Source organism: Triticum urartu, chromosome 7A (genome assembly GCF_056163025.1).
Source record: "Triticum urartu cultivar PI428250 chromosome 7A, HENAU_Tu73, whole genome shotgun sequence".
Classification (NCBI taxonomy): domain Eukaryota; kingdom Viridiplantae; phylum Streptophyta; class Magnoliopsida; order Poales; family Poaceae; genus Triticum; species Triticum urartu.
In genome coordinates this window covers 57,765,218-57,789,211 of record NC_141879.1, presented here as the reverse complement: position 1 = coordinate 57,789,211, position 23,994 = coordinate 57,765,218, and the positions used below count along the sequence as shown (strand labels likewise).

The following is a 23,994-nucleotide window of genomic DNA, read 5'->3' as shown; positions in this document are numbered from 1 at the left end:
TTATAATGATACTTGCACACAATGCCGCATCAAGGGTGAAAATACCACATTCATGGCTGGTTGAAAGCATACTGGTGCAGCCGTGAGACTGAATAGTATCACCTTAAATTTGAGGGCCATTTGCATTTCTGTCCCTAACTCGAACCACCTAATCAGATATACCCCTAATTCCAAAGCCTGCTCAAAAATACCCCTCTGCCGTGATGTGCCCTTATAGAAATGCCCCTCCGAGCCGTTTCCGTCCAGTCAAGGTTGTTTGACCGCTAACGTGTCGTTTTTTTGACATTTTTGCCCCTCCTGCCGTACATCTGGGCCCAACTAACCGGTTCACTCTCTCTCCCCTCTTTCTTCTTCCTCGCGACGCCAGGGGCATTTTTGAGCACGTACTGGATCGGGTGTTTCCGTGGTTGGAGGGAGAGGGGCAGGTCAGGCACGGCGTGGTGAGCGATGTCTACGTCGGGCACGGCGGGGATGTCTTCTACGAGCTCGTCGGTGGCCGACAATGTAAGTTTTAGTGTCGATTTGGGGGAGATATGGACATATTGCGGAATTAGGGTTCATCAATTTGGGGGTTTTTTTTGTTGCTGTTAGGTTGATGGTGTCGGGATAGTTCAGTTTCAGTCGGAGTTTTACATCCCCGATCTGACATTTTGTGGCCTTGAGGTTCGCTCGATGCAGCGGTGCCCTGGCCACGGGCTTATTCCTGCTCGTCGTGTCGCCTGGGGAGGAGCAAGCTCCGGCAGAAGGTTTCTTGGCTGCCCTCTTGATGTAAGTGTTTGGCTTTTAAGCTTGATTCAATTCTGCTCTTTCCCCTCTTTCTAATTTGATCATTGATTTTGCAGCTTCCTGATGAATGTGAGTGGGTTGTATGGATTGACCCGCCACCGACCGAACGTGTTGCTCGTGCATTTGAGGAGCTTCATGCAGGATTGGAGAAGAGCTGGCTAAAATCTCATGATTTAGAGAGGAGGGTGATGTATCTAACCGAGAAGAACAAGAAACTGAAGCTGAAGATGAAAAAGAGGAATGAGCTTATGCAAGCATGGGGATTTATCATAGTTCTTGGTATTAGCATTGTGGCCACATTTGTTTATGGGTGGTCTAATAATCCATACTAAATGGATTTCTCTTTGTAGTGTATGTTGTGATGGAGCTTGGTTTGGGTATGTATTATCACAGAACAATGTTGTGATTTGGGAATGTTGTGATGTTGCTATTTGGAAATGACTCAAGAATCTTTCTTTGATCGATGACTGAAATAGTATAAATTGAAATATTTGAACAAATGATATGTTGTGACAAAATAGGAGCTCACAAAAATATTTGAAAGTAGCATCTCACAAGATAGCCGCTCACAAAAATATTTGAAAGTAGCATCTCACAAGATAGCAGCTAGCATCAGGTTCAAACTAGCAGCTCACAAAATAGCATAAATTCATAATTGCACAAAAGGAGCATTGCACATTCAAGATAGTAGCTCACAAGTTCACCATTACATAAGTTCATAATTTCAGCATCACACACTTAAGATAGCAGCTAACAAGTTCACAAATAGTTGTTAAACAACAAAAACAGCAGTAAATGATTCCAGTCACAGGTCTTTCATCTTCTTGCTCCTGGTGTTGCAAGCAGGGTTAGTTAAGAGCCTTGAACTCCTCCTTGTGATGACAGTTTTGCTCACTTCTTTGCTTAGCTGGTTGCTTCTAGTTACAGATCCTACTGTAGGATCTGGTGCAAACTTGAGCCTCTTCTTGGCTGGTGACATCCCTCTATCAGCTGCCTTTTGTAGTTCTTCCTTGGGCTACAATTGAAATGAGAACATTAAATGCAGCAAAAAAGGAAATGAGAACATCAAATGAAGCAAAAATTGAAATGGGAACATCTGTAGCAGCTGCACCTTACAGCAGATGACACTGTTGGTGCATCTCTAGCAATTGCAGCATCAGGTTCAACCTCCATAGCATTTTCAGCATCAGGTTCAACCTCTGTAGCATTTTCAGCATCTGTTTCAACCTCAGTAGCATTTTCAGCATCTGTTTCAGCATCTAAATGATCATCTGTTGCATTTTCAGCCCCCCAATGCTCTTCTTCCCCAGAAGTTGGGTCAATGGATTCCTTGTAGTGAGTGCCACGATGGCCAAGCCTTCCACACCTGCCACATTTCTTTCTCCTTCCTCCAAGTCCTTTCCCTCAGATTTTGCCCTAATTCTTGTCTTCCTAGGTCTACCAGGGGCCCTGTTTTGCAATGGAGCAGACAATTTAAACCCAGGGTCCACCACATCCCACTGTTGTTTGCCCTCCATTGCAGGCAAATTTTCAGCATAAGTAGCATTGAATCTAGCAACAGAAAAGTACTCATGTACATAGTGATCAATCTCACTTACTGGGCCTCTCATTGAAGTAATAAAATACAAAGCATGTATGCAAGGTTGTCCAGTTAACTGCCACTTTCTATAACTGCAAGTCCCAGTGGCCAAATTTATTGGATATCTCCACTCTCTCTTTTCCTTGTCAACTGCTATGATCTCTGCCTCATATGTGCTTCTCTTCACTATCTCCATATCAAGGTCCTTAGATTTTGCATGAAGCATTTTCATGACTTTGGGGATTATGATGTGGCCAATGAATGTAGCAGTTGCAATCTGCTGTCTGAGATCAAACTTCTCCATTATAAATTTTCTTATTTTGTCTAGCAAGTCCACAATGTGTACACCCTTCCATTTTTTTAATCTTTGAATTAAAGGACTCGGCTAGATTGTTATTAACATAATCTACTTTACATACTTCATTGAACAGTGACCTTGCCCATAGCTTGCTATGATGCTCCTCTAAGTACTCCTTCACACCAGCCTTACTGTGCAACTGCCTAAGATGGTAGTTGTGTTTCTTTATGTTGTATGTTAATGAGCAGGGCCATAAATTTTCATCAAAGAATTTTCCTCTAAACTTTTTTGTGAAATTTGCAGCCAAATGCCTCATGCATTCTCTGTGCTCCACACCTTGGAACACATCTTCCACTGTAGTCTCCGGGCCTTTGCATGCATCAGTGTGGATAACAAGACCTGGTGGGTGTCCTATAAGCTCTCTTAAGTTCTGAAAAAACCAAGTCCAACTCTCTATGTTTTCACCCTCTAGAACTCCATATGCAACTGGGAAGATCCAATTACAAGCATCCACAGCACATGCACTAACTAGTTGCCCTCTAAATCTGCCACTTAATGCAGTGGCATCTACTGCAAGATAAGGCCTACATCCATTCAAAAAACCTTGCCAACATGCTTTGAAAGAAACAAATACTCTTCTAAAGCACTCTTTTTGTCTACTCTTCCCATTTAGTTTGTACTGCACAATGTGTTTATCAATGGTAACTACACTACCGGGAGATTCTTTCTCCACTTCTGCCTTGAAGGTATACAGTAACTGGAAAGAGTCAACCCACTTACCATAGATATTGTCAAGTGCCATTTGCTTCCCATAGAATACTCTCATATATGGAACTGCCAGGCCATACTTCTTCAAATTTTTCTGCAATTTTGTTGGTCCCATTTATGAATCCTCTAAAACCCAGGTCTTCACAGCATCAGCAACCCATCTACTCTTAGCTGACTTCAATCTGTTTCTCATGTTCACACTGGGACATGTATGTGCAGTTTTGTTCACCTTAACCTGCATTCATGAAAGTTCAGACACATGTTAGAACCTATGTGCTGCAACAAACAAACAAAATACAGTATCAATGCTGCTAACTACAAATGCAATGTTAGTTGCTATATTTGATACCTGAAACAGTGTGCTATGTCTCATTAAGGAGGCATGCATCCTCCATTGACACCTCTTATAAGCACAATGCACTGTCAACCTAGTACTGTCACTCTTGTCTATCACAAATTCACTTTGAGTCTTTATTGAGAAGGTTGCAAGAGCATTTCTACAGTCTAAAGCACTGGAAAATATTGTTCCCTGTGCCAAAGAAGGATCATCTCTATTGTATTGCACATCTGGTCTTTCCTCATCAGATGTTTCAGAGTATACCATGTCCCTGTCCTCCTCCTTCTCATCTTCACCTACCTTAGCAAACATGCCTTCAGGGGGTGGAACATAATATTCACCCTCATCATCTTTGTCCTTACCCTTCTTCCTTGTTACAAACTGTGGAAACAACTTTTCATCCTCATCATCACTTGGCCAATCATCTGGTAGTCCCTCTTCAGTATAGGGGTCAACTGAGTCTCTACTATGAGAGGGACCTGCATTCTTAGGAACTTCTACAGTAGGTGTTCCTGGTGCCTGCATGGAACTGATGCTGCCTCTACTATGAGTTGTTCTTTTCCTGCCCCTTGATTGGCTGGGCCTACCTTTATCTCTAGACCTAGACTGAGATCTTGTTCCTCTGCTCTCTGGCTCTCCTCTCTTCCTTTGTATGACACTGATTTCTAGTTTAGCAGGGAAAGAATCATGTATTGCAAACATGATACCAAGCTCATCATCACACTGGACAGGGACCCAAGCTGTTTTGTTAATGTCCCGGTACCTGAATTCCACTGCATCATATATACCCCATGGATATTGAGCACATATGGCAGATCTAAACTGATTAAAAGTCCATTGATTGTCAGCAACAAAAGGAAAAGAGAATCCTGTATTGGTTGCTTTTGTGCCAGCTCTAGCTAGAAGTGTGGTTTCCATTCTACATTCCATCCCAACTGCTCTATCGGGGTCGATCCTACGATGACCATGGAAAACAGAGATAGATCCCAACGCCATGGGCACGCACTATGAACTAGGTCAACAAATCCCAAATCGAACTACAAATGGCATGAGACTCCGCCAGATTAGAAGAGAAACTTACCCCGCCGAAGCATGCTTCTGTGGCTGCGGTGTGCTCCCTCGTTCGCCGCCGCTGCCGCCACAACTGCTATCCCCATCCATCCGCCGCCGCTGCCGCCGTAGTAGAGTGCAGCGTAGAGTCAAATCTGAAGTTCCACCGTGGCTGCCATCAGGAGATCGAGCCTTGCGAGTTGGATCAAGCGAGCTAGGGTTAGGGTTACAGTGGGAGGCGATTTGGGGGAGAAAGAGAGAGTGTGCGGCTCGGGTGAGAGAATGAGAGGGAGAGAGAGTGAACTGCTGACCTGGGCCCAGGTGTAAGGACGGAGGGGCAAAAATGTCAAAGAAACGGCTGCTTACCAGTCAAACAGCCTTGACTAGACGGAAACAGCACGGAAGGGCAATTCTATAAGGGAACATGACGGCGGAGGGGTATTTTTGAGCAGGCTTGCGAATTAGGGGCAAATGTGAGTAGTGGGTTCGAGTTAGGGATACAGATGTAAAAGACCCTAAATTTGAAGTGTCCATGGTGAGTGTGGAATGCTAGCTTTGGTTCATCTGCTGCAGCAATTTGTATCTCACGGTCATGGTACACCGAGCACAAATCTAACTTGGTTCAAAATATTGGGCCGTCCAATTTGCCCAGCAGTTCGGTAACAATCAGCATGGAAAATTTGTCTTCACTGTCACTGCATCCAATTGCCCGTGGTCGACGCAAAATCGACATGTGCCATTTTCTTGTGCATCAGCAGCACAAGCAAAGTGTGAACCAATCGGTGATTGGATGGTTAGGAGGACAGTGGTATCAGGGTTTAAGTCTTAGACTTGACATCAGTGCTCGCATTTTCTGGATTTATTTCAGGCTTTTCGGCGATGTGTGTTCAGTGGAAGGAAACGTTCCATCAACTATGAAGGCATCTATGTAACTTCGTCAATCTCAAGATGATGTGCCGACTTAGTCTCTTGAAGGTGTGCATAGGGGTAGGGTGTGCATGCGTGCATTCATAGAGGTGACTGTATGTACGTGTGTATGAGTGTATGCGTCTGTACGGTGTTAAAAAAACAGCAGGCGAATCAAATGGGTTGTGACTGCATTGAATGATCCCTTGTTCTGCATTGCTCGTACTTGTTTCTTAATTTCATCTTTCTGCTGCAGAGTGTAGCGATAAGGCTTCACTGACATTGCATAATCTCGCCACGATGGAAGGTCTTGTGGTGTTCGAAAGCAATCTTTATTTTTGTTGAGAACATGCTGAATTTTAACCAGCAACGTACAATGGCTAGGAACCGGGGGAGGAAATGGGAGGAGGATAAGAACAATTGAGAAAGTGCGGCGGCCAAGATGACGGAGAGGTTCGAAGACATCATGGTGAAGGAGGAGACATGCGTCAAGCACAATGACGTGAAAGAGTAAAAGAAGTCCGAGAGGTTTGACAAGTTCATCGTGGTGCAAGAGAAGTTTATAAAGCTCCAAGAAAAGAAGGTTGAAAGACCAAGGTGGCCTTGGAATTCATGACCTGCAGGTCAAGAATGAGGCCCTACTTAGTAAATGGTTGTTCAAACTTCTTACGGAGGATGGTGTTTGGCAAACCATGCTGCGCAACAAGTATCTAGGCCAAAAGGCGGTGTCTCCGGCATATTGGAAACCTGGCGACTCACACTTTTGGGCCAGCCTAATGCAGCAAAGAAACAACTATTTCGCTTTGGGTCTTTCGCGATAAAGGATGGGTCGGAGATTCGTTTCTGGGAAGGCATCTGGCTAGGCAATGCCAGTCTCCGAGAACAGTATCCAGCTTTGTACAACATTGATTGCGATAAGAACAATACTATTGCGCGGGTGCTTAGCTCATCCCCGCCGAATATTTCGTTCAGGCGGGATTTGGTTGGCGCCCGACTTATGTCAATGGCATAATCTCTTATCCCATCTGGATCTGATTAACATGATGCGAGGTCGTGATGTGTTTCGCTGGGACCTTACTACATCGGGGTCTTTCACGGTAGACCTATGTATCATGCGCTCATGCATTCTGAGGTACCAGTGAGCAATTACAAGAAAATCAGGAAGACAAAGATTCCACTAAAAAATAAAATATTCATGTGGTATCTTCGTAGAGGTGTTGTGCTAACCAAAGACAACCTCGCACGACGCAACCGGCCAGGAAGTAAGAAGTGTTGTTTTTGTACTCATGACGAGACAATCAAACACCTCTTTTTTCAATGCAAGTTTGCGCGTTCTACGTGGTCAGTCATCCAAATAGCGTCAAATTTGTATCCGCCCACAAGTGTTGCCAATATTTTTGGTCATTGGTTGGACGGTATTTCAAATAGGTTCAAAACACTAATAAGGGTGGGAGTGTATACCTTACTATGGTCGCTTTGGCTATGTAGAAACGATTTGGTTTTTAATGTCAAAAATGTTTCTCCTCTGCAGGTTATCTTTCGTTGTACGCACTCGCTTCGTATGTGGTCTATGCTACAACATGCGGAGTACCAACCGCTATTCAAGGCGGTGTGTACACGGTTGGAGCAGGTGGCTACGGAGATTTTTACCCAACATGGATGGCAGCATAATCTCCGGATCATTCCACCAACCGTTTCGACATAGGCATAGTGTCAGTCTATAGGACTCTATTGTTGTTGAATTGTCATTTTTTTTCCTTTTTATCAGATTTTTGATGTTTGGCTGTGTGCATCCTAGTTATGCAGAGGCTGGGTGATACTCTAAATGCTTTTTATCGGCTTGATGCTGCATTTTAAGATAATAAAAGCGCCATTTATCAAAAAAAAGAAAAGAAGGTTGAGCTCGCGGCCGCTTCTGAGGACACCAAGAGATTGGATCCTGATGTAATGAAGATAGTGCAAGCTTACCATGCTGGGATGTTTTTTTTTTTGAAGTTTACCATGCTGGGATGTTGAAGCGCTTGGCAGCTGATTTGGAGGATTTGGCCACACAGTGAACGATTTGGCATGGACAACTGGTCTGGGAGACAAAAAAATAGATTTTTTCGCACGGACAGCCGAACTTGCAAATTTTATGAACATTTGACACCCGACGCACTTTGGTTGTAATTGCATATGTTTGCTGGATCTAGAACGGACATTTGATGTACAAGGTTGGATGACCAGCTCCGCTAGCGTTGTTCGTGGACACAAAAAGTGTCCAAAAATATTTAGGGTATCCTTTTTTATGAACGGCATTGAAGATGCATGAATGGATGTAGATCCTCTTGCCGAGAGACCAGTTCTACCATACCGCTTCCCTAAAAAAAAGTTGTACCGTACCGCTAGCTAACCAAAGCGTGCACCGAGATATATGCGTGCCTCCTTCGGGTGCATCGGGTTGGCGTGAGGTGTGTGGTTTGCTGGGTGGGAGGGTGATGAGAGGCTTGCGTGCGCCTGAAAATGCTCTGCGACGTGACTCGGACACGCCCATCCGACTAAATCACCACTTTACGTTCAACTCGTTTTTTCTTTGTGCGTTCTCCACTCTGGACAAGCGAGACCCATGTGCACTAATATGTCCAAATCCGATGATTCTCAACATGTAATCACAAAACAATCGAGACAATGCTTAGGGAATTTATTTATTTTTTAAATGCTTACAGCATCTACAACCGCACACCTCAAACCGGCCTCAAACGTCCGGACGGCCCGCCCGGACACTGACCGGTCACGAAAATCTGACCTAGACAGACGTCTCAAACGGGCCTCAAACACCCGAGCTGATCGGTACTTCTCATATCCAGCGCAAATATGGGGCAGATATGGGCACGCCCGCCACGTCGGACTGCCGGCGGGGTCCCACGTGGAATTGCCTGGAAACCCGGCGGTCCGAAACTCGTCTCCTCCGTCGGGCCGATATCGCCGCGTCACGCCGCTCCGGCGGGGCGCATAGTGCCTAGCCCGGTTATTTAAGTCGATCGGCGACACCCAACCATCCACATTTTCCTTCGTTTGTGCGACGCCGCCACCACTTTCCACTCCACTGTCCTCCTAGTAGCCATGCCCCCACGCCGCCGGGTGAGGAGCCACTCATTTCTAACGCCGGAGCGCCGGCTCAACCTTCTTGAGCAGATCCGGACAAGGCGTGAAGCCCGGATCGCCGCAGGGCTACCTCCAGATGTAGTGGAGGAGGGAGTGGAGGACGAGGACGTGGAGGTTGAGGAGGAGGATGAAGCGAAGGAGGAGGAGGTGGAGAACGAGGACGAGGAGGTTGAGGAGGAGGAGGATGAGCCGAAGGAGGAGGATGTGGGGGTCGCTAGCGATGCGGATCTGCAGACGAAGCAACAGTCCATCCTCAATTCCCTTCGGTCGGAGTCGGCTACGGAGGCCAGACGTCGTCGCCGGCAGGAGATGAAGGCCGCGGAGGAGGCGGAGATGCTCACCTATATGGATGAGATTGAGCAGGAGGCGGATGAGCCGAAGCCCTCCTACCCGCCTGTCCAGCCGGCGCCTGGCACCGTCGTCGTGAACATCTCCGATGACGAAGATCAGCTAGGGTAGTATGTAGGATTTATTTTGCATGCTTTGTATGAATCTAGGGTTGAAATGTGACAGCCTCGGATGTGGAGTGGCTAATTTGAGACGTGAACGGTCACTGTATTCGTTTGAGGAGCCGGATTTTGTAAATACGGCTGTACACGCTCTTACCACCATCTCGTTGTTCGTGTTCAAGCTGAGCATAAAGTTTACGATGGTTTGGTATTGTAAAACATGCACATCTGTTGCTTCGCCCCTTGTTAGGAAAAGACGATTCGGTATTTTTGAGCATGGCCGACTTGATAATTCTTTTTACCACCAACATGCTGCTGATAGCAGAACCTACAAGATAGCGACCAGCAAGAGCTAGCGTAGGTTAGTTTTGGATAGAAGGGGGCTGTTGCACCTTTGGAACCATGTCTAACATTCTACTCTTGAGCCTAGATGAATCATACACAAAATTGGCCATTGACCCAGCAACCTTTCAAGATGGCAAGATCGGCAAGCAGCATCACAGCGAGCTCGCAAGGTAATGTGGAATTTCCTCTGCAACTTCTAAAATGTGGAATCGAGCCGTAGATCATTGCTGCTGGCCACTCGCTCAAAACATTAAAGATATGCCATAATCAAGGCGAAACAGAAATGTATCGATTCAGAGTTCATTGGGTTATAGCCAATTCTGCTGTGGCGTCCATAGTTCATATGAAACACTTTGCTAATAATAAATAAATCATCGTTTTTATTAATCAGGGTAAAAACAGAATCAGCACAGCACAAGAGAGTGGATTCTGAAAGTGTACTGCTCCCATACAGAGCATTCTGAAATTTAATACCAAGCCGTAGTTCCTCAATGTGAAGGTAGAATCATTTGAATAGTTTCGGGAAAAAACAAACAGAACATGAAAGCTATGCAAAATTGCAAATATAAGCAGAAGGATGTGGTTAGATTCAGCAAACGACTTGAACTGTATACTAGCAGATTCCACGACTGATTCTCGAAAAAAAAACAGATTCCACGACACAGGGAAAATAGCACACAAGATGTAAGTGTGTGCGCAAATATATAAGTACATTTTAGTATAATCACAACGAAAACAATGGGGTTAAGTGAAATTTTACCTTTATGACAAAGAAAGCCGCTTGCAATGGTTGCTGACTTGCTCACTGACAGCACAGTGGAAGTTCAGATTTATACAGCAACAGATCCAAAAAAAATGTCTGGTGTGAAGAACATAATGTGGTAGCCAAGCTATGAAATTGTCTCTGCACCAGATTATGGATTTAGGGAACTATATGGCAGCAGTACAACTTTTACATTTCGGACTGTTGGTGGTCAAAACCAAATCCAAGATTAAAAAAAATAGAAACCAGAATAAGGCACGCCAAGGAAATTGTCATGTCCATTGAAGAAAAGAAATTTCAAAAATCCACGACTCGTACCTATTCATCAGATAGGCTGCCTTGGGCCACACAGTTCGTCTCAAGTACCATAGGTGGCAATACCTGATCATGTGAACATCACAGCTAGAGCTGTCTGTAAGATAATCTATTCCATCGAAAAGAAAGTGCTAGATCTACTAACAGCACTGGAAGGAGAGTAATGCCACAGATATTTGCAGAAGTGCTTGTACAAAAACCGCAATGTAGATCCTGTTCAGCAGACAACCCAACCTGTGTCATTCAGGGGTGTTAGCATCATCCCGGATGAGCCTCGTGGCCAGGACCAGACATGACCAACATGACCAGGACAAACAAAACCTCGATCTCTAATGGCAATTAACAATTGCATCGTACTACACTATATTATTATGGCAATACCAACTTCTGTCCTGTATAAACCTGGTGATGAAAGCGCAAACTGTAGAGTAGGTTAAAAAGATCTTATGACAGAGCCATCATTATGACTAATATAGATCGCTGATTACAGACTAGATGCATCCTTATAGATTACCTGATCTGCCCATGTGAGGATGCTTTGATATGCATTTGGCAAATACCAGAGGTGACGAAGCTAAAATGTGGCCGAGAAAGAAGCACAATTGACAGCATTGATACTTGCCAAACATAGCATTACAGTCTAATCAGTGATCAACTGCCAACCAAACTACTCGTCTCAGTTCCTCAACTAAATGACTAGAGGATGGATATTACCCAGCAGATTTAGTATCTGGTTAAACTGGGTGAGCACTTGGCTCGACTGTCTTGTACTTGTCATGAGCCTCCTCATACTTCAGCTTGAGCTCCTCATGGCGCTTCAGTGAAGCCTCAGAAAACTTCGTCAGACAATCAAGGACTACCGTCAGTTTTGACTGTAACCCTTCCACCAGTGCTACCCCGCTGCTTGATTCCTGCTCATTGTTTTCCAGCATCACACATTCCTGAGACTCACTCCTGGAATGTGGCTCTCTTCTCAGTTTAGTTTGATCAGCCTGATGCTCGAACGAGTCGCGCAAGAGCTGCATTACGTCTTTAATGGACTTGCATAGCTCATCAGTGGGGAGCGACTCCATCATGGCAAGCCAGTCCCTGCAGAGGATGAATATCGGAGGGGAGACTGCCTGGCGAGGAGGAAATGAGATCTTCCGCTTCCGACGGCGTCGTTCCTGGGGTGGTTGCAGGATGCACTTCTGGAGCCATTCATTGAGGGAATGCACATATGACTTCTGAGCAGTAACCCAGATCCTGAAGGTGGACGAAAAGCAGTCCATCTCATTACACAGATGCATTGCCGCCTGGCGGTGATGCTCCCCTTGCTGCACCGAGGTTGAAGTTCTTACATGGTATGCCAGTGAGATTGTAATGAATTGTTTGTGGTGGCATTCCAGCATTGCTTTCCACATTCTAATTAATCTGCAAAAGGAATGTATGTGCACTTCATTTTCAATGTTAACATGGAAAATAAATGTGAATAAAACTATAGCAAATCAATATGTCTATAACATATTTTGATTAGCCAGATCAAAGTTCAAATGTCAAGAATCAGATTGCCCAGCAAAACAGAGGTTCTTTAGAAAATAAATAGTGAATGATGTAGTCAAAACAATTAAGATGTTCTCCTTATATTCAGTATTGTACTGCCAAAACTAAATTTGGAATAACATGACAATTCAAACATTTGCATAACTTACAACAAAGCAACAAGGTAATATTAAGCAGGAACAAAGGAACCATGATCAACAAATCTGTTAAAACCCATATTGATGTAAAACAAAAATGTTTGGTACTCCCTCCGTCGCACAATATAAGACGTTTTTGCAAGCTATGTTAGCTTTAGCTTGCAAAAACGTCTTATATTATGGGACGGAGGGGGTACATACTAAATCTCAAAACAAAGGCATTAATTAGGTCATACCCTTGAATGAGCTCAACAAGTTGTGGCTGCAGCTCTCCATCCCTTATTTTCTCAATTCTTTTTGAGATTGCATCAACAGCCTGGATTGCAACAGAAACCCTGGAGTGCAGATCCTTCACAACAGCTCGAGTCTTATCAATGAGTTCTGCATTTAGACCTCGTGTAAATTGGTGCCGGAGAAGGTTACATTTCTCGTCGTAAGTCTTTCTGACATTTTCACTTGCCTAAATAAACAAAGTAATGCAGTTTCAGTGACTCATTATGCCAAGAACAGACACATTTAATTGGTAGCCTCTATTTCACAACTCACAGCCTTTATTACATTATTTTATAGTTGACATACAACATGCAATCTACACTCCAAGTAGTATTAAGCAAATCAAATTTTGCGATTAACAGAAACAAAAATAGTATGCCTGCTACAGTTTACAACCATTCTTTCAAGATACAGTAGTTGCCTCCTAAACTTAGTCATGAGAACTACCAAGATTAAAAACAAGGTTTAGTAGAAACAAAAATAGTATGCCTGCTACATTTTACAACCATTCTTTCAAGATACAGCAGTTGCCTCCTAAACTTAGTCTTGAGAACTACAAGATTAAAAAGAAGGTTTCACTAGAGCCATACAACAAAACACCAGCCATATTTTTAGAGAAGTGGCTAATTCATGATTGGCGCATCATACTAGAAAGCTTCCTTAAATAATGTAAATGTACCTTGATTTCATCATATAATTTTCTCTCCCATGCATGTAGCCTATCCAATGTAGAAGAATGGCTTCCAGACACCATAGCAAATTGCTCAATGAAATCATTATTACTATCATCCACATCATCTTGAATCATCGAAGTTGTAAGTGGACTTTTAGATGACGATGATAGAGACGAGACTGAACGTTTCCAAGTAACAACATTTGAAACATGCTGTGCGGTTTCTACAGAAACAAAACAAATAGCATATCTTTAGGCAAATATTATTGTAGCGATGATGAGAAGATGACAGTTACACATCCTACTTACCCTGATTGAGAAGAATTTGACGATTGCAGCAGACTCGAAGGGCTGATACGAATCGGGTAGTAGGTTTGCCTGGAGAACCTAGAATTTAAGAAATAAATGGAAAAGGAAGATTCATCAAACGATCCTATTTAACCCAGATAGGAAAGTGAAGAAATCATCTTGTCTTTTTAAGCAATCTTGGTCTGATAGCCCACCATGGTAACCAAATTTTGGGCTTGCCCTCACATTGCCAAGCCAAAATTTGGTATAACCAAGACATGCCCAAAAAGACGAGATCGTGTATCCCCTCATGATTATCACCTGGTAGTTTAGCAGATATATCAAGTCTGATCTTCTTTGTCTCGAGCATTCTTGAAACCTCATTCCCGGCTTCGGCAGCACGTATAAAGCGGGTTTCAATTTCCTTCATGCTTGACACAAAATCTTTTGCTCGATGAGTGATGAACTCGGAAGGGTCTTCTGTTTCTGTGTGTGATTCTCTTTTTGGATCCCCTTCCTCCACCTTTGGCACAACCTGCTCAGAAGAAGCCCCTTCATCAGAAGCAGCCACCAACCCACTTGCTTTACTGATCCCTCCTTGTGTCGCTTTGGTTTCCTGCTTCGGCGTGTTATCATCGGTAATCTCCGATTCTGAATGCATTCTAGTGGACCTGTTTGCTGGTTCTTCACTGAATGTCACCGGCTCAGCTTCCCATGACTCTCTCAAGCCCTTCAACCTATCGAAGTTCAAGGTCAGCCCATCCACATTGTTTGCTCTGGCAGCACCAGCTGCGTCAAAAAAATCCCATGATGAGGTACACAATTCTTCCGGTGGCGGCGGCGGCGGTATGAAGGCCGAGACGGGGGATTCCTGCCCCACAAATTCACCGGCGGACGGATCGACCGTGAACGTCAGAGGAGCAGTGCCCCCGGCCTTCATGCAGTGGACCCTCGCCGCCGCAGACGACGGAGAGGCCAGGCGATCCCCTCCTCGATGCATCGCCAGCATCGGGGACGGGGAGCCCCCGGTGTTGTTGTCCGCCTCCGCCGCGCGCGACGGCGACGGGGACGCCATGGAGGAGCGCGACGGCGACCTCCCGGCCTCGGAGATGGAGAGCGACGACTCGGGCGAGAGGTTGGCGGCCTCGGCGTGCCGCCGCAGCGCGGTGCCCACGCCGCGCAGGGAGCGGGTGTAGGACAGGTGCGCCGCCGAGAGTGCGTCCCTGGACTCGATGGCCCGCCTGATGCGCCGCAGCCGCTCCTTGCACAGGGCCAGGGCGTCCTCGCCGCCGCCGCCGCCGGCCTTGGAGGGCGAGGAACCCATCGAATCGAATCCCCTCCTGCGAAATTTAGGGCACGGACGGTCAGAAATCCGGAAGCTTGCAGCGGGATTTCGGTACCTAGTCGCCGGATGAGGAGAGCCTCGTGCCTGGAGACCCAATGCGGGGTGGAGGGAGACGGCGAAGGGGCGCGGCTCCGCGGTGGAGGGGCGGCGGGGACGGGGACGGCAATGGCGGCGGCGGCGAGAGCGGGAGGCGGGGGAGCTGGGAGTGGTGGGTTCCAGCAGGAGCTAGGGCCCTTATCCGCGGTGGCGCCGCGGCGGAGGAGGGGGTGGACTCCGGCGGGTCTCCGATCTGGGAGAGGGGAGGCGAGTGGGGAGGAGCTCAGCTCGAAGCAGAGCAGCGGCAGCAGGCAGCTCGCTCTGTTTTTTTCCTTTTTTTTTAATTTGGAGAGGAGCAGTAGCAGCTTTGCGTGGACGCAGCTCACGGCCTTGCGGCCCATTAAAGTCCATTTCCGGTCCAACCAACCATGCACACTGATAAAAGCAAAATTCAGATCAAACTTTAAAAAAAAAACATGGCATATCCCACATAGTTAGAGAAGGGCTGGAACTGTGCCTCCTTCAGCGATTTGGGAATTCTGACCGTCCAATTACCTATTTCTAGTCATCTGATCTGGCGTGAAGATGATCCAAGCCATTGGAAAGAAAAAAACAAGTTTGAACCCTTTTACAGTAGTTTTTTTCCTCACTGTTGGTTGGCAGTCGTATCGAGTCAATCTTTGGTGGGGCTCTTATGTTGGCCGGTGTGGGTTTCTAGGCGCCAAATCAAGTCAGATGGGGCAGTGTAAAAATTCGATGAGAAGGGCGGAGGAGGTGTTGTTCTTAGGGATCACTGTGGTGCGTTTAGGGCCGGAGTTTGCCATCATTTTCTAGGGCGCTCCAAGTGGCGCGTGAGATCAATGCAGTCAAGGTATATGTGGAGCTAGATTCTCACTGAGTGGTGCAACTGCTAAATCAACCACTGAAGAACATGTCCACTGCAGGACCTTGTGTGCAGGAAATCAAGACGATGCTTAGTTTGTTTTCTGGTTTTAAAGTTTCATGGGTTCGTCGTTCAGCTAATGTTGCCGCTCAAAATAAGTTAGCAAAAAAAAAGGGTCGGTGAAGAACTATGTAAGATTTGGTTGGGAGCTCCCCTTACTGTGTTAGATGTAAATCTCGGATGAAATTCCGAGCTTTGATGTTTAAGTTAAGCGGCAATATGAACCCTAAAGAAATTACAGTGCCGGAAATTACAGTACCTGGAGAGATCACTAGTTGGTGTGTAAATGATGACGAAGGATCCAACATTGATATTTCGGTCATAAAATTTATAAAACCTGTTGAGTTTGAACATGTTCAATTCGGATATGATGATGATACGAATGATGATGAGGCTTAATGATGGCCATGTTGCTTCTTTGGGACAAGAAGGATTGGATGATGACCAGGGGTTCTTTGTATAGTTTTTAATCTCTTGATAAGGTGCTTTTTACATGTTTAAGCCATGAATATAAGTTCCTAAACTTTTTTATGGTTACCTACGAGTAGTATCTCTCCTGAACTTTAATCTGATGTGAAACAGGTTCAAACAAGGCGCACCTACACAGTGTCATCTGTTGTGGCAAATGGGAACATAAGCTAGTGCTCAACACTAACGGTTTTTGTGATGAAGAGAACAAAAGAGTAGTTGTTGTTCTTTTAGTGTTGTTGCTATTTTGACAGTGTAGCTATGTACACACTGTTACTATGAACTTGTGGTCTTTTAGTGTTGTTGCTTTTTTTCATTACTTTGTCGTGAACGTATGCTCTTTTGTGTGAAAAATCAATACAAGTATGGCTGCTGAAACTTGTGTGATGTCATGTTGAAACATGTATTATTCTCGCTGAGATGATTTGTTATATCCTACTAAAATCTTCTGTCATATGTCCTTATATATATATCTTGATGTAGTGTTGTTGATCTGTTGCTTAAACTAGTGTCATATGTCCACCTTTGCCACAGCCTTCTTTACTGACCCCTCTTTGTGTTGTTTTGGTTTTCTGCTACGACGTCGCGTTATCATCAGCAATATCTGATTCTGAACCCATTCTAGTGGACCTGTTTGCCGATTCTTCACTCGATGTCACTGGCTCGACTTCCCATGACTCTCTCAAACCCTTCAACCTATTGAAGTTCAAGGTCAGCCCATCCACATTGTTTGCTCTAGCAGCACCAGCAGCATCAAAGAAATCACATGAAGCACACATTTCCTCCGATGGCTGTGGCGGCGACACGAAGGCGGAGACGGGGGACTCCTGCCCCACTAACTCATCGGCGGACGGATCGACTGTGAACGTCAAAGGAGCAGCCCACCACCCCCTGCCTTCATGCGAGACATACCCTCTTCTTTCCTATGTCATTCATGCTAATGGGTCATCCCAATATTGTAGCTTCCCGAGGTGTATTGGGAAGCTTCTATAGACCTATTCAGACCGTTTTTTGAAGCTTTTGTGTTGTTTTTTTCTTCTTTGTTTCTTTGTGTTTTTTGTATCAGTTTTTTTATCCTTTTCTTGTCTGTTCTTTTTGTTTTTCAATTATGTGCTTCATTTTTTAAATACATATTAATTTCTTGAATATAGGTTGAACATTTTTCTTATACATGTTGAAACATTTTAGATACACATAGATTTTTTTAATTTGAATACATGTTGAACATTTTGTCAAATGCACATTCAACTTTTTTATACAGGTTGAACAATTATAAGGTACAATTTGAACATTTCTCCGAATAGACGTTGAACACTTTTTAATGCACATTGAACATCTTTTAACTCAAATTGATTTTTTTCATAAATGGCATGAACATTCGTTTAAACGCGTGAGACAATTTTTTATGTTTTATCTCCATTTTTTAAATGTCATATTTTATGAATGGTACAAAACATTTCCTAATATGGATTGATTTCTTCATAAATGGTATGAATATTATTTTGAATGTGAAAAATAATTTTTAAGTTTGATGAACATTTTTAAAATATCTTTTTTAATGGTACAAAACATTTTTCCAAGATTACACGAACAAAACTTTACATTGCATAAACATTTTCCAAAATTACACAACAACCTTTTGACATTGTATAAACACTTTACCGCCGTTGTGAACTTTTTCGAAAATTAACTAAAGTAATTTTAGAAATGCAAAAAAAATAAATAAAAAAAAATAAAAAGGACGGAAACAAAGGAATAAAATAAACGAACAAAGCAGACCAATCACTTCGGACTGAGCTGCTGCATTTCGGGCGAGCAGGCCGGGTCGATGGCAATAATGTACTCGACCGGCGACCTACCATTGCAAGCCCAAGAGCGTTCCGTACGTGATCTCTCGCCTCCGTCTGACCTGCGGCGGCACAGAAGGCGATGACGGCATGGCGGGGGCCGTGGCAGCGGCTTGCGTCTCCTCCTTCAGACATCTGGCGCCTTCTTCGTCAGATCTCCGTCGCGTCCCCCTTCAGATCTCCACCGGTACAACCGAACCCGCAGGCGGCGGCGGCGGCAAAACCACGGCTTTCGTCAGCAGGGCCGGTGCATCCATTTTCTCTCCATATCAGCCGCCTCCTTGAGTTCTCCGGCGCCTCTTCTGGGTCTCCGTTGGTAGGCTGGTGCCAGCGCTCGGCGTCATGGGTAGTGGGTCGACTTGCCTCGCTGACGGGTTCGGCGGCCAGATCCAATCGGCGACTGCGGGCGATGAAGCGGCATCTGTTCGTGGTGCTAGAGGACTACGACGAGGACAGCTTCGCGATCCATAAGCTGGGCATTGGCGGCGGCGGCGGCGACGAGGGCGATCTGGACATTCACTCCGGAATATCCCTGCGGCGTCTCCCCGAGCCTCCCGCCGGCCGAATAGGGTGCCGTTACGGGGACCGCCGTATGCTAGTGCGGAAAGATATGGAGTTCGCCGCCCTGGGCAGCCGCATCGTCGCCATAGGCCCCAGCGCCGACTTAAACTTGACCTCGGCCGGCTCCGGCTCCTCGATCGTCGTCTACGACACCAGGACGGCGGCGCTGACCATATCAGACCTTCCTGGCATGAACAGGTTCCACAGCTACGGGTTGGTGGTGGCCGCCAGGGATAGGATGTACGTGCTCGAATACGATGGCATCTGCCGCCCCGACGACGTGCACACCTACGGAGGCTTGCACTGCCTCAAGAGCGACGACGACAAGGCAGATCGCCGGGGCGGACGGTCGAGTTGCAGCAGGTGGATGTGGAAGCCTCTGCCGGACACCGAGACCGACTCCCCGCGCTTCTTCTGGGGCTGGAAGAACGACTACACTACCCGGGTCCCGTTCGACTGGACCAGGATCACCGCCCACGCGGTGCACCCACGAGGGGGCACCATCTTCCTGTCCGCCGCCAACAAAATCCCCGCCGGAGAGTGGGCTCACGTGCCCCCGGGCACCTTCTCCTACGGCGTCCGGAGCGGGAGGTGGACGCGCCGCGGCGACTGGCTGCTGCCGTTCAAGGGCCCCGCGCACTACGACCCCGACCTGGACGCCTGGGTCGGCCTCGACGCCTCCTGCGACGACCCAGACGACGACGTCTCCCGCCGCAAGGACGAGATCCACCTGTGTGCGTGCCGCGTCCCGTCCGGTGGCCGTGCCAGCAGGCACAGCCAGCCGACGCCGTGGAAGAAGGTCCGCGTCGACGAGCTGTTGTGGGAGGACCCGGGCTGCAGCCACGTGAAGATGAAGCTCCTGTACGTGGGTGGACGAAGCGAGTACTGCCTCCTTGAGCATCTGCGACTGCGAGTCAAGGCCACGGCGGGGGATGGCGAGTACGAGTACATGCTCCGTTTAACCATGTTCCGAGTCGCCTGCGGTGACGACGGGCAACTCCTGATCGTGGCTCGGCGGCCTGCCCGCTCTTACCAACTGCCCAGCGGTGAAGCTTCTCGTGCCTTCTTCTGCATGTAAACCATGCATGCATATGCATGCTCTGAAATTGCAAACTCTAATTCGACCCACACATGCATACACAGTGACATGGTTACGCATGTATGTCAGTGTTTGTCAAGATTTCTAATATACTCCACTCAATATGCAATATGCAGTGACAGAAGTCACAGAACTTGCGTGGAATACCAGAGACAGAGAGATCATTTTGTTTCTTCTGACTTTAGTGATTGTGCCTGAGCTTTGCTACCTAAATGAAATATTTTATATGGCCTTTAGATTCTGTTCTCAAAATAGGCTTTCGCCTCATTTTATAAATAAAGCAACATCCAAAAAAGTACACGGTCAAACGATACAAGATGGTGAGGTAACTCTCTTACAAAGTCGATCCTAAGATATCCGACACACGCATAACACACGCGACTACGCTACCAGCAACAAGCATCGAAAGATCTAAACACCCCCACGCTATGACATAGCACCCCTAAGCTGCACGACAACGCCCCCAAGAGGGATCAACGGCGCAGAGCGTTGCCGCTGCCGACTCCACACCGCACAAAAGTCTTCACGCAGAGCCCAGGCACGGAGAGAAGAACCACAATGACTCTGCTCCCCAAGGTGACACGGTCCAAGGAGAACGGTTCTGCTTCCCAAGCATATGTATGTAGTCCAGAAATTCCATCGAAACTCCCTACACCCATCTGCGTCTCATAATATAAATTTTTTTTGCAAGCTAGACAGAGGTCGACGGTGGTGGAAGGGGACTCCCTCTCTCCCGCGTCTTAAGGGTGGTGCGGGGCCCCTAAACGCATGGTGGCGCGACCGATCCAATCTATCCGGCACGACGGCGATGGCCGCGGCAGGAGGCGGCGTGGTGGCCGGCCCTTCCTCGAGCGGCGGCAGCTGCAGGCGTGATGCGTCACTGTACCGGGAAGGGCGGTGGCTGCGATCAGCGGCGGCGTGCCATTGGGCGTCAGATCGGCGCCCGCGGTGTGGAGGGCTTGGTGGACCGTTTGGCGGCGCCTCTGGCCAGATCTGATCTGCCCGGTGTAGCGGGCAGTGGTGGCCATCTCCTCCGTCGGAGGTGGTCGTCCTGAGGCTGGATGGTCTGATCTCGAGATCCGTCATCTAGTCCCGGCTGCGTGTTAGGAAGACAAAGTTGCTGGTGAAAAATGAGCCGATGGCGGCGTTCTGCGCCATTACCTTGATGAAGGCATCATCGTGTCACTTTTGTCGACCCACTCGTGCTGCTTCTGGGGAAACCCTAGAATCTGGCCTTCCAGATCGGACGATGGTGGCACTGCAGCGTCGTTTCTCTCTTGGGAGCATCGTTTGTGGAGCAGCGCTGGAAGATAGAGGCGAAAGGTGGAGTGGCTTCATCTTGCATGGAGCTTCGGTGAAGATGTCAAGTCATGCCTGGTCGGCAGGTGCTACGTTGTGTCATGCCTGGTCGGCAGGTGCTACGCACGACAGATCCTCCAGAATCTTCGTGTTTGAATGGACGAGCGCAGGGCGGTGGCGTCATTGGGCGCCGTGGTGTCATTGACGGATAGACGGACTGTCAAGAATGATGTGGATCTCTCTCCTAAAGATGGGTCAGCGGTCCGACGATGATGGCAGCTTCTAAAACGTGTGCATTTGGTGTATGCTTTAGGTCTGCTACACCGGCTATTGGTTCTGATACGTTATGTGGATGAATCGGCGATGATACCGGTTTTAGATATGGGGAGTGAGAGCACTCTACATTATCGAGTTTTGTAGGTATGAGTGATGGCTTGGGGTGGCTTGATGTATGTTTTTATTAGACCATTGTTGAATAATAAATAAAAATGGTCGTATGCATTGATTGATGCAAAGGCCGAGGGTTTTAACCTTCTTTTCAAAAAAAATATCAATGTTTGTCAAGATTTCCAATATACTCAATATGCAATTGGCAGTGACAAAACTTGCATGGAATACCAAAGAAAAAGAGATCATTTTATTTCTTCTGAATTTAGTGATTATGCCTGAGCTTTGCTACCTAAATGAAATATTTTTATATGGCCTTTACATTCTGCTCTCGAAATAGGCTTTAGCCCCCTCTTTATAAATAAAGAAACATCCAAAGAAGTGCACGGTCAAATGATACAAGATGATGAGGTAACTCTCTTACAAAGCCGATCCTGAGATATCCGGCACACGCAGAACGCACGCGGCTACGCTACGAGCAACAAGCATCGAAAAAAACACCCCCACACTATGACCTAGCACCCCTAAGCTGACCCGACCCCGCGCCGGCCCCTGCATCCCCTCCCAGGCCCCAGCTGCCACCCCCGCCTCCCATCCTTTTGCCGACCAGTTGATACTTTTCCTTCTTTTTTGGGCAGCAGGCTTGCCGTGTCACTGAGTTGATCTTCTAGACGGCCACCTTCTCTGGAGCCTACACCGCCGCCGGCTCCGGTAGCTCTTCGCACGGAAGCGAAAAGGGTAGGAATTGGGGTGAAGTGCGGCGACGATGGGAGAGAAGAGGATGGAGAAATTGGGGTTTTGATGCGAAAACAACGCGGACCATTCCAAATGTGCAGGCTCCACCTTGATTTTGAGTGGGCAAGGGTATCGTAGTCTTACGTGGCGGATGTATAGACTCCCGCAGATCACCCTGGTTTACTCCGTGTTTAGGAGAAAACGGACGTCCGGACTAATCCACGGACAAATATGGGACCCCGTTGGATGGCTTACAACTTTCGGACAGCTCGGTCGAGACGTTTGCGAGCGATTTTCAGGATCCGCGTCGGAGATGCCCTTACCAAGTTTCTTTAGCAAACCAACTGTGGGCAGACAGTGCCGAACCTTTAGGTGTTATATTAAGTATATATTTCTGTTCTCCAGCAAATTGTAACCATGCATTACAAGCGAAACATCATGTACTATTTAGTTTCTAGCCTGACATTTTGATCTTCTCGTGGATGAAATCAACCAACACGAACTAATGTGGTGGTGAAACATCTGGACAAGTAAACCAAAGGTGACACGGTCCAAGGAGAATGGTTCTACTGCCCAGCTGTAGTCCATCTGTATACGCTCGCTCCCGATGCGAATGTATCTGGTCAAGAAATTTTGGCGAAGCTCCATAGCTACTTTCTGCTAGTAAATTTTCATGGAACGCAAAGGATGCATGGGCGCGCGCGGCTAGTCGTTTAAATTTGGCCCTTGCAACCTCCTTCCCGGTGAGATGACAAACTGAATCGACGACTTTGCTTATATGCTTATAGTAATTAAGTAGCTTTCAGATGGTACGGAACGGACTATCCGACTTGATTATTTAGATTTCCGGAGTAGTATTTTTTAGTCCTAATATCCCAAACTCGATCATTGCGTACGTGATGGGCCGTACATGCGATCGAGAAGGTCAGACCTCAGATGCGTACGTCATCCATTTAACTGGATGAATCAACTTTGGCCTCCCATTTCAAACGGAGTATTGTGATGAGCAGTGCTAAAAAGCTTGGTTCACGCACTGCAAAGGATGCGTGCATGCATGCGCGCGGCGCGCCATATATCTTGGCTGGCCCTTGGAACCTCCTTCGCGGTGAGATGACAAAACCGTTAGTCAGTTACTGCCTCCCTTTTAGTTTAAGGCGTGCGCGTACTCTTAGATTGTCAATTTTATCACCGTAATATAAACTATATAACAAAAAAATTATACCGTTTAAAAATAGAGCATCTAAATTTTATAATGATATGTTTTTTTGTAATATATGACTTCTATTAGGTTGGTTAAATTGACGACCTAAGGATACACGCACGCCAACTGGGAGAGAGGGAGTAGAATGCTGTCAGTGTAAGATAACTATTGTCATCACTTGATCAATTGTCTGGTCTATCTCAAAATCTTGCCTAGCAGTGATCTAAAAAAAACATTTGCCTAGTGGCCGTACGTGGTGCCGTACAATGCCAAGGTCAAATGCCAGTGAATCTTTTTTGTTCCTTTGGAGATAGCAAGCACTTGGACCGGAATCTGGACACGTGATTCCATCTTGCACGGAACGTCGTGGTCCATACCAAGCACGATCGACGCGGCTGCTTGGATGCCCTTTCAAGCCTC

At 46.5% G+C, this 23,994-nt stretch overlaps 2 protein-coding genes across 2 annotated transcripts; one reads left to right on the top strand and one right to left on the bottom strand.

Moving 5' to 3' along the window:
* Positions 1–447: 447 nt before the first annotated feature.
* On the top strand, positions 448–1,118 carry LOC147957710 (uncharacterized). The gene is made up of 3 exons (XM_087531831.1): positions 448–504; positions 592–768; positions 843–1,118. The coding sequence occupies exons 1-3, from the start codon at positions 448–450 to the stop codon at positions 1,116–1,118; spliced, it is 510 nt and encodes a 169-aa protein (XP_087387957.1).
* Positions 1,119–11,149: 10,031 nt separating this feature from the next.
* On the bottom strand, positions 11,150–15,372 carry LOC125521865 (bZIP transcription factor, putative (DUF630 and DUF632)). Its single transcript, XM_048686925.2, has 6 exons — positions 15,083–15,372; positions 13,975–14,993; positions 13,675–13,752; positions 13,372–13,589; positions 12,656–12,879; positions 11,150–12,153 (listed from the first exon to the last, which is right to left on the bottom strand). Exons 2-6 carry the CDS (start codon positions 14,975–14,977, stop codon positions 11,475–11,477), a joined length of 2,202 nt encoding a protein of 733 aa, XP_048542882.2. The 5' UTR covers positions 14,978–14,993; positions 15,083–15,372; the 3' UTR covers positions 11,150–11,474.
* Positions 15,373–23,994: the final 8,622 nt, after the last annotated feature.

What these genes read in the sequence shown, in the direction of transcription:
- LOC125521865 (XM_048686925.2), bottom strand. Translation starts at nt 14,977, where the DNA reads ATGGGTTCCTCGCCCTCCAAGGCCGGCGGCGGCGGCGGCGAGGACGCC. An exon ending in TATATCTGCTAAACTACCAG is followed by an intron (nt 13,753 to 13,974) that starts GTGATAATCATG and finishes CTTAAATTCTAG; the next exon opens with GTTCTCCAGGCAAACCTACT. An exon ending in CTTGTTGAGCTCATTCAAGG is followed by an intron (nt 12,154 to 12,655) that starts GTATGACCTAAT and finishes TTCCTTTTGCAG; the next exon opens with ATTAATTAGAATGTGGAAAG.
- LOC147957710 (XM_087531831.1), top strand. Translation starts at nt 448, where the DNA reads ATGTCTACGTCGGGCACGGCGGGGATGTCTTCTACGAGCTCGTCGGTG. An exon ending in GCTCGTCGGTGGCCGACAAT is followed by an intron (nt 505 to 591) that starts GTAAGTTTTAGT and finishes TGTTGCTGTTAG; the next exon opens with GTTGATGGTGTCGGGATAGT. An exon ending in TTCTTGGCTGCCCTCTTGAT is followed by an intron (nt 769 to 842) that starts GTAAGTGTTTGG and finishes TTGATTTTGCAG; the next exon opens with CTTCCTGATGAATGTGAGTG.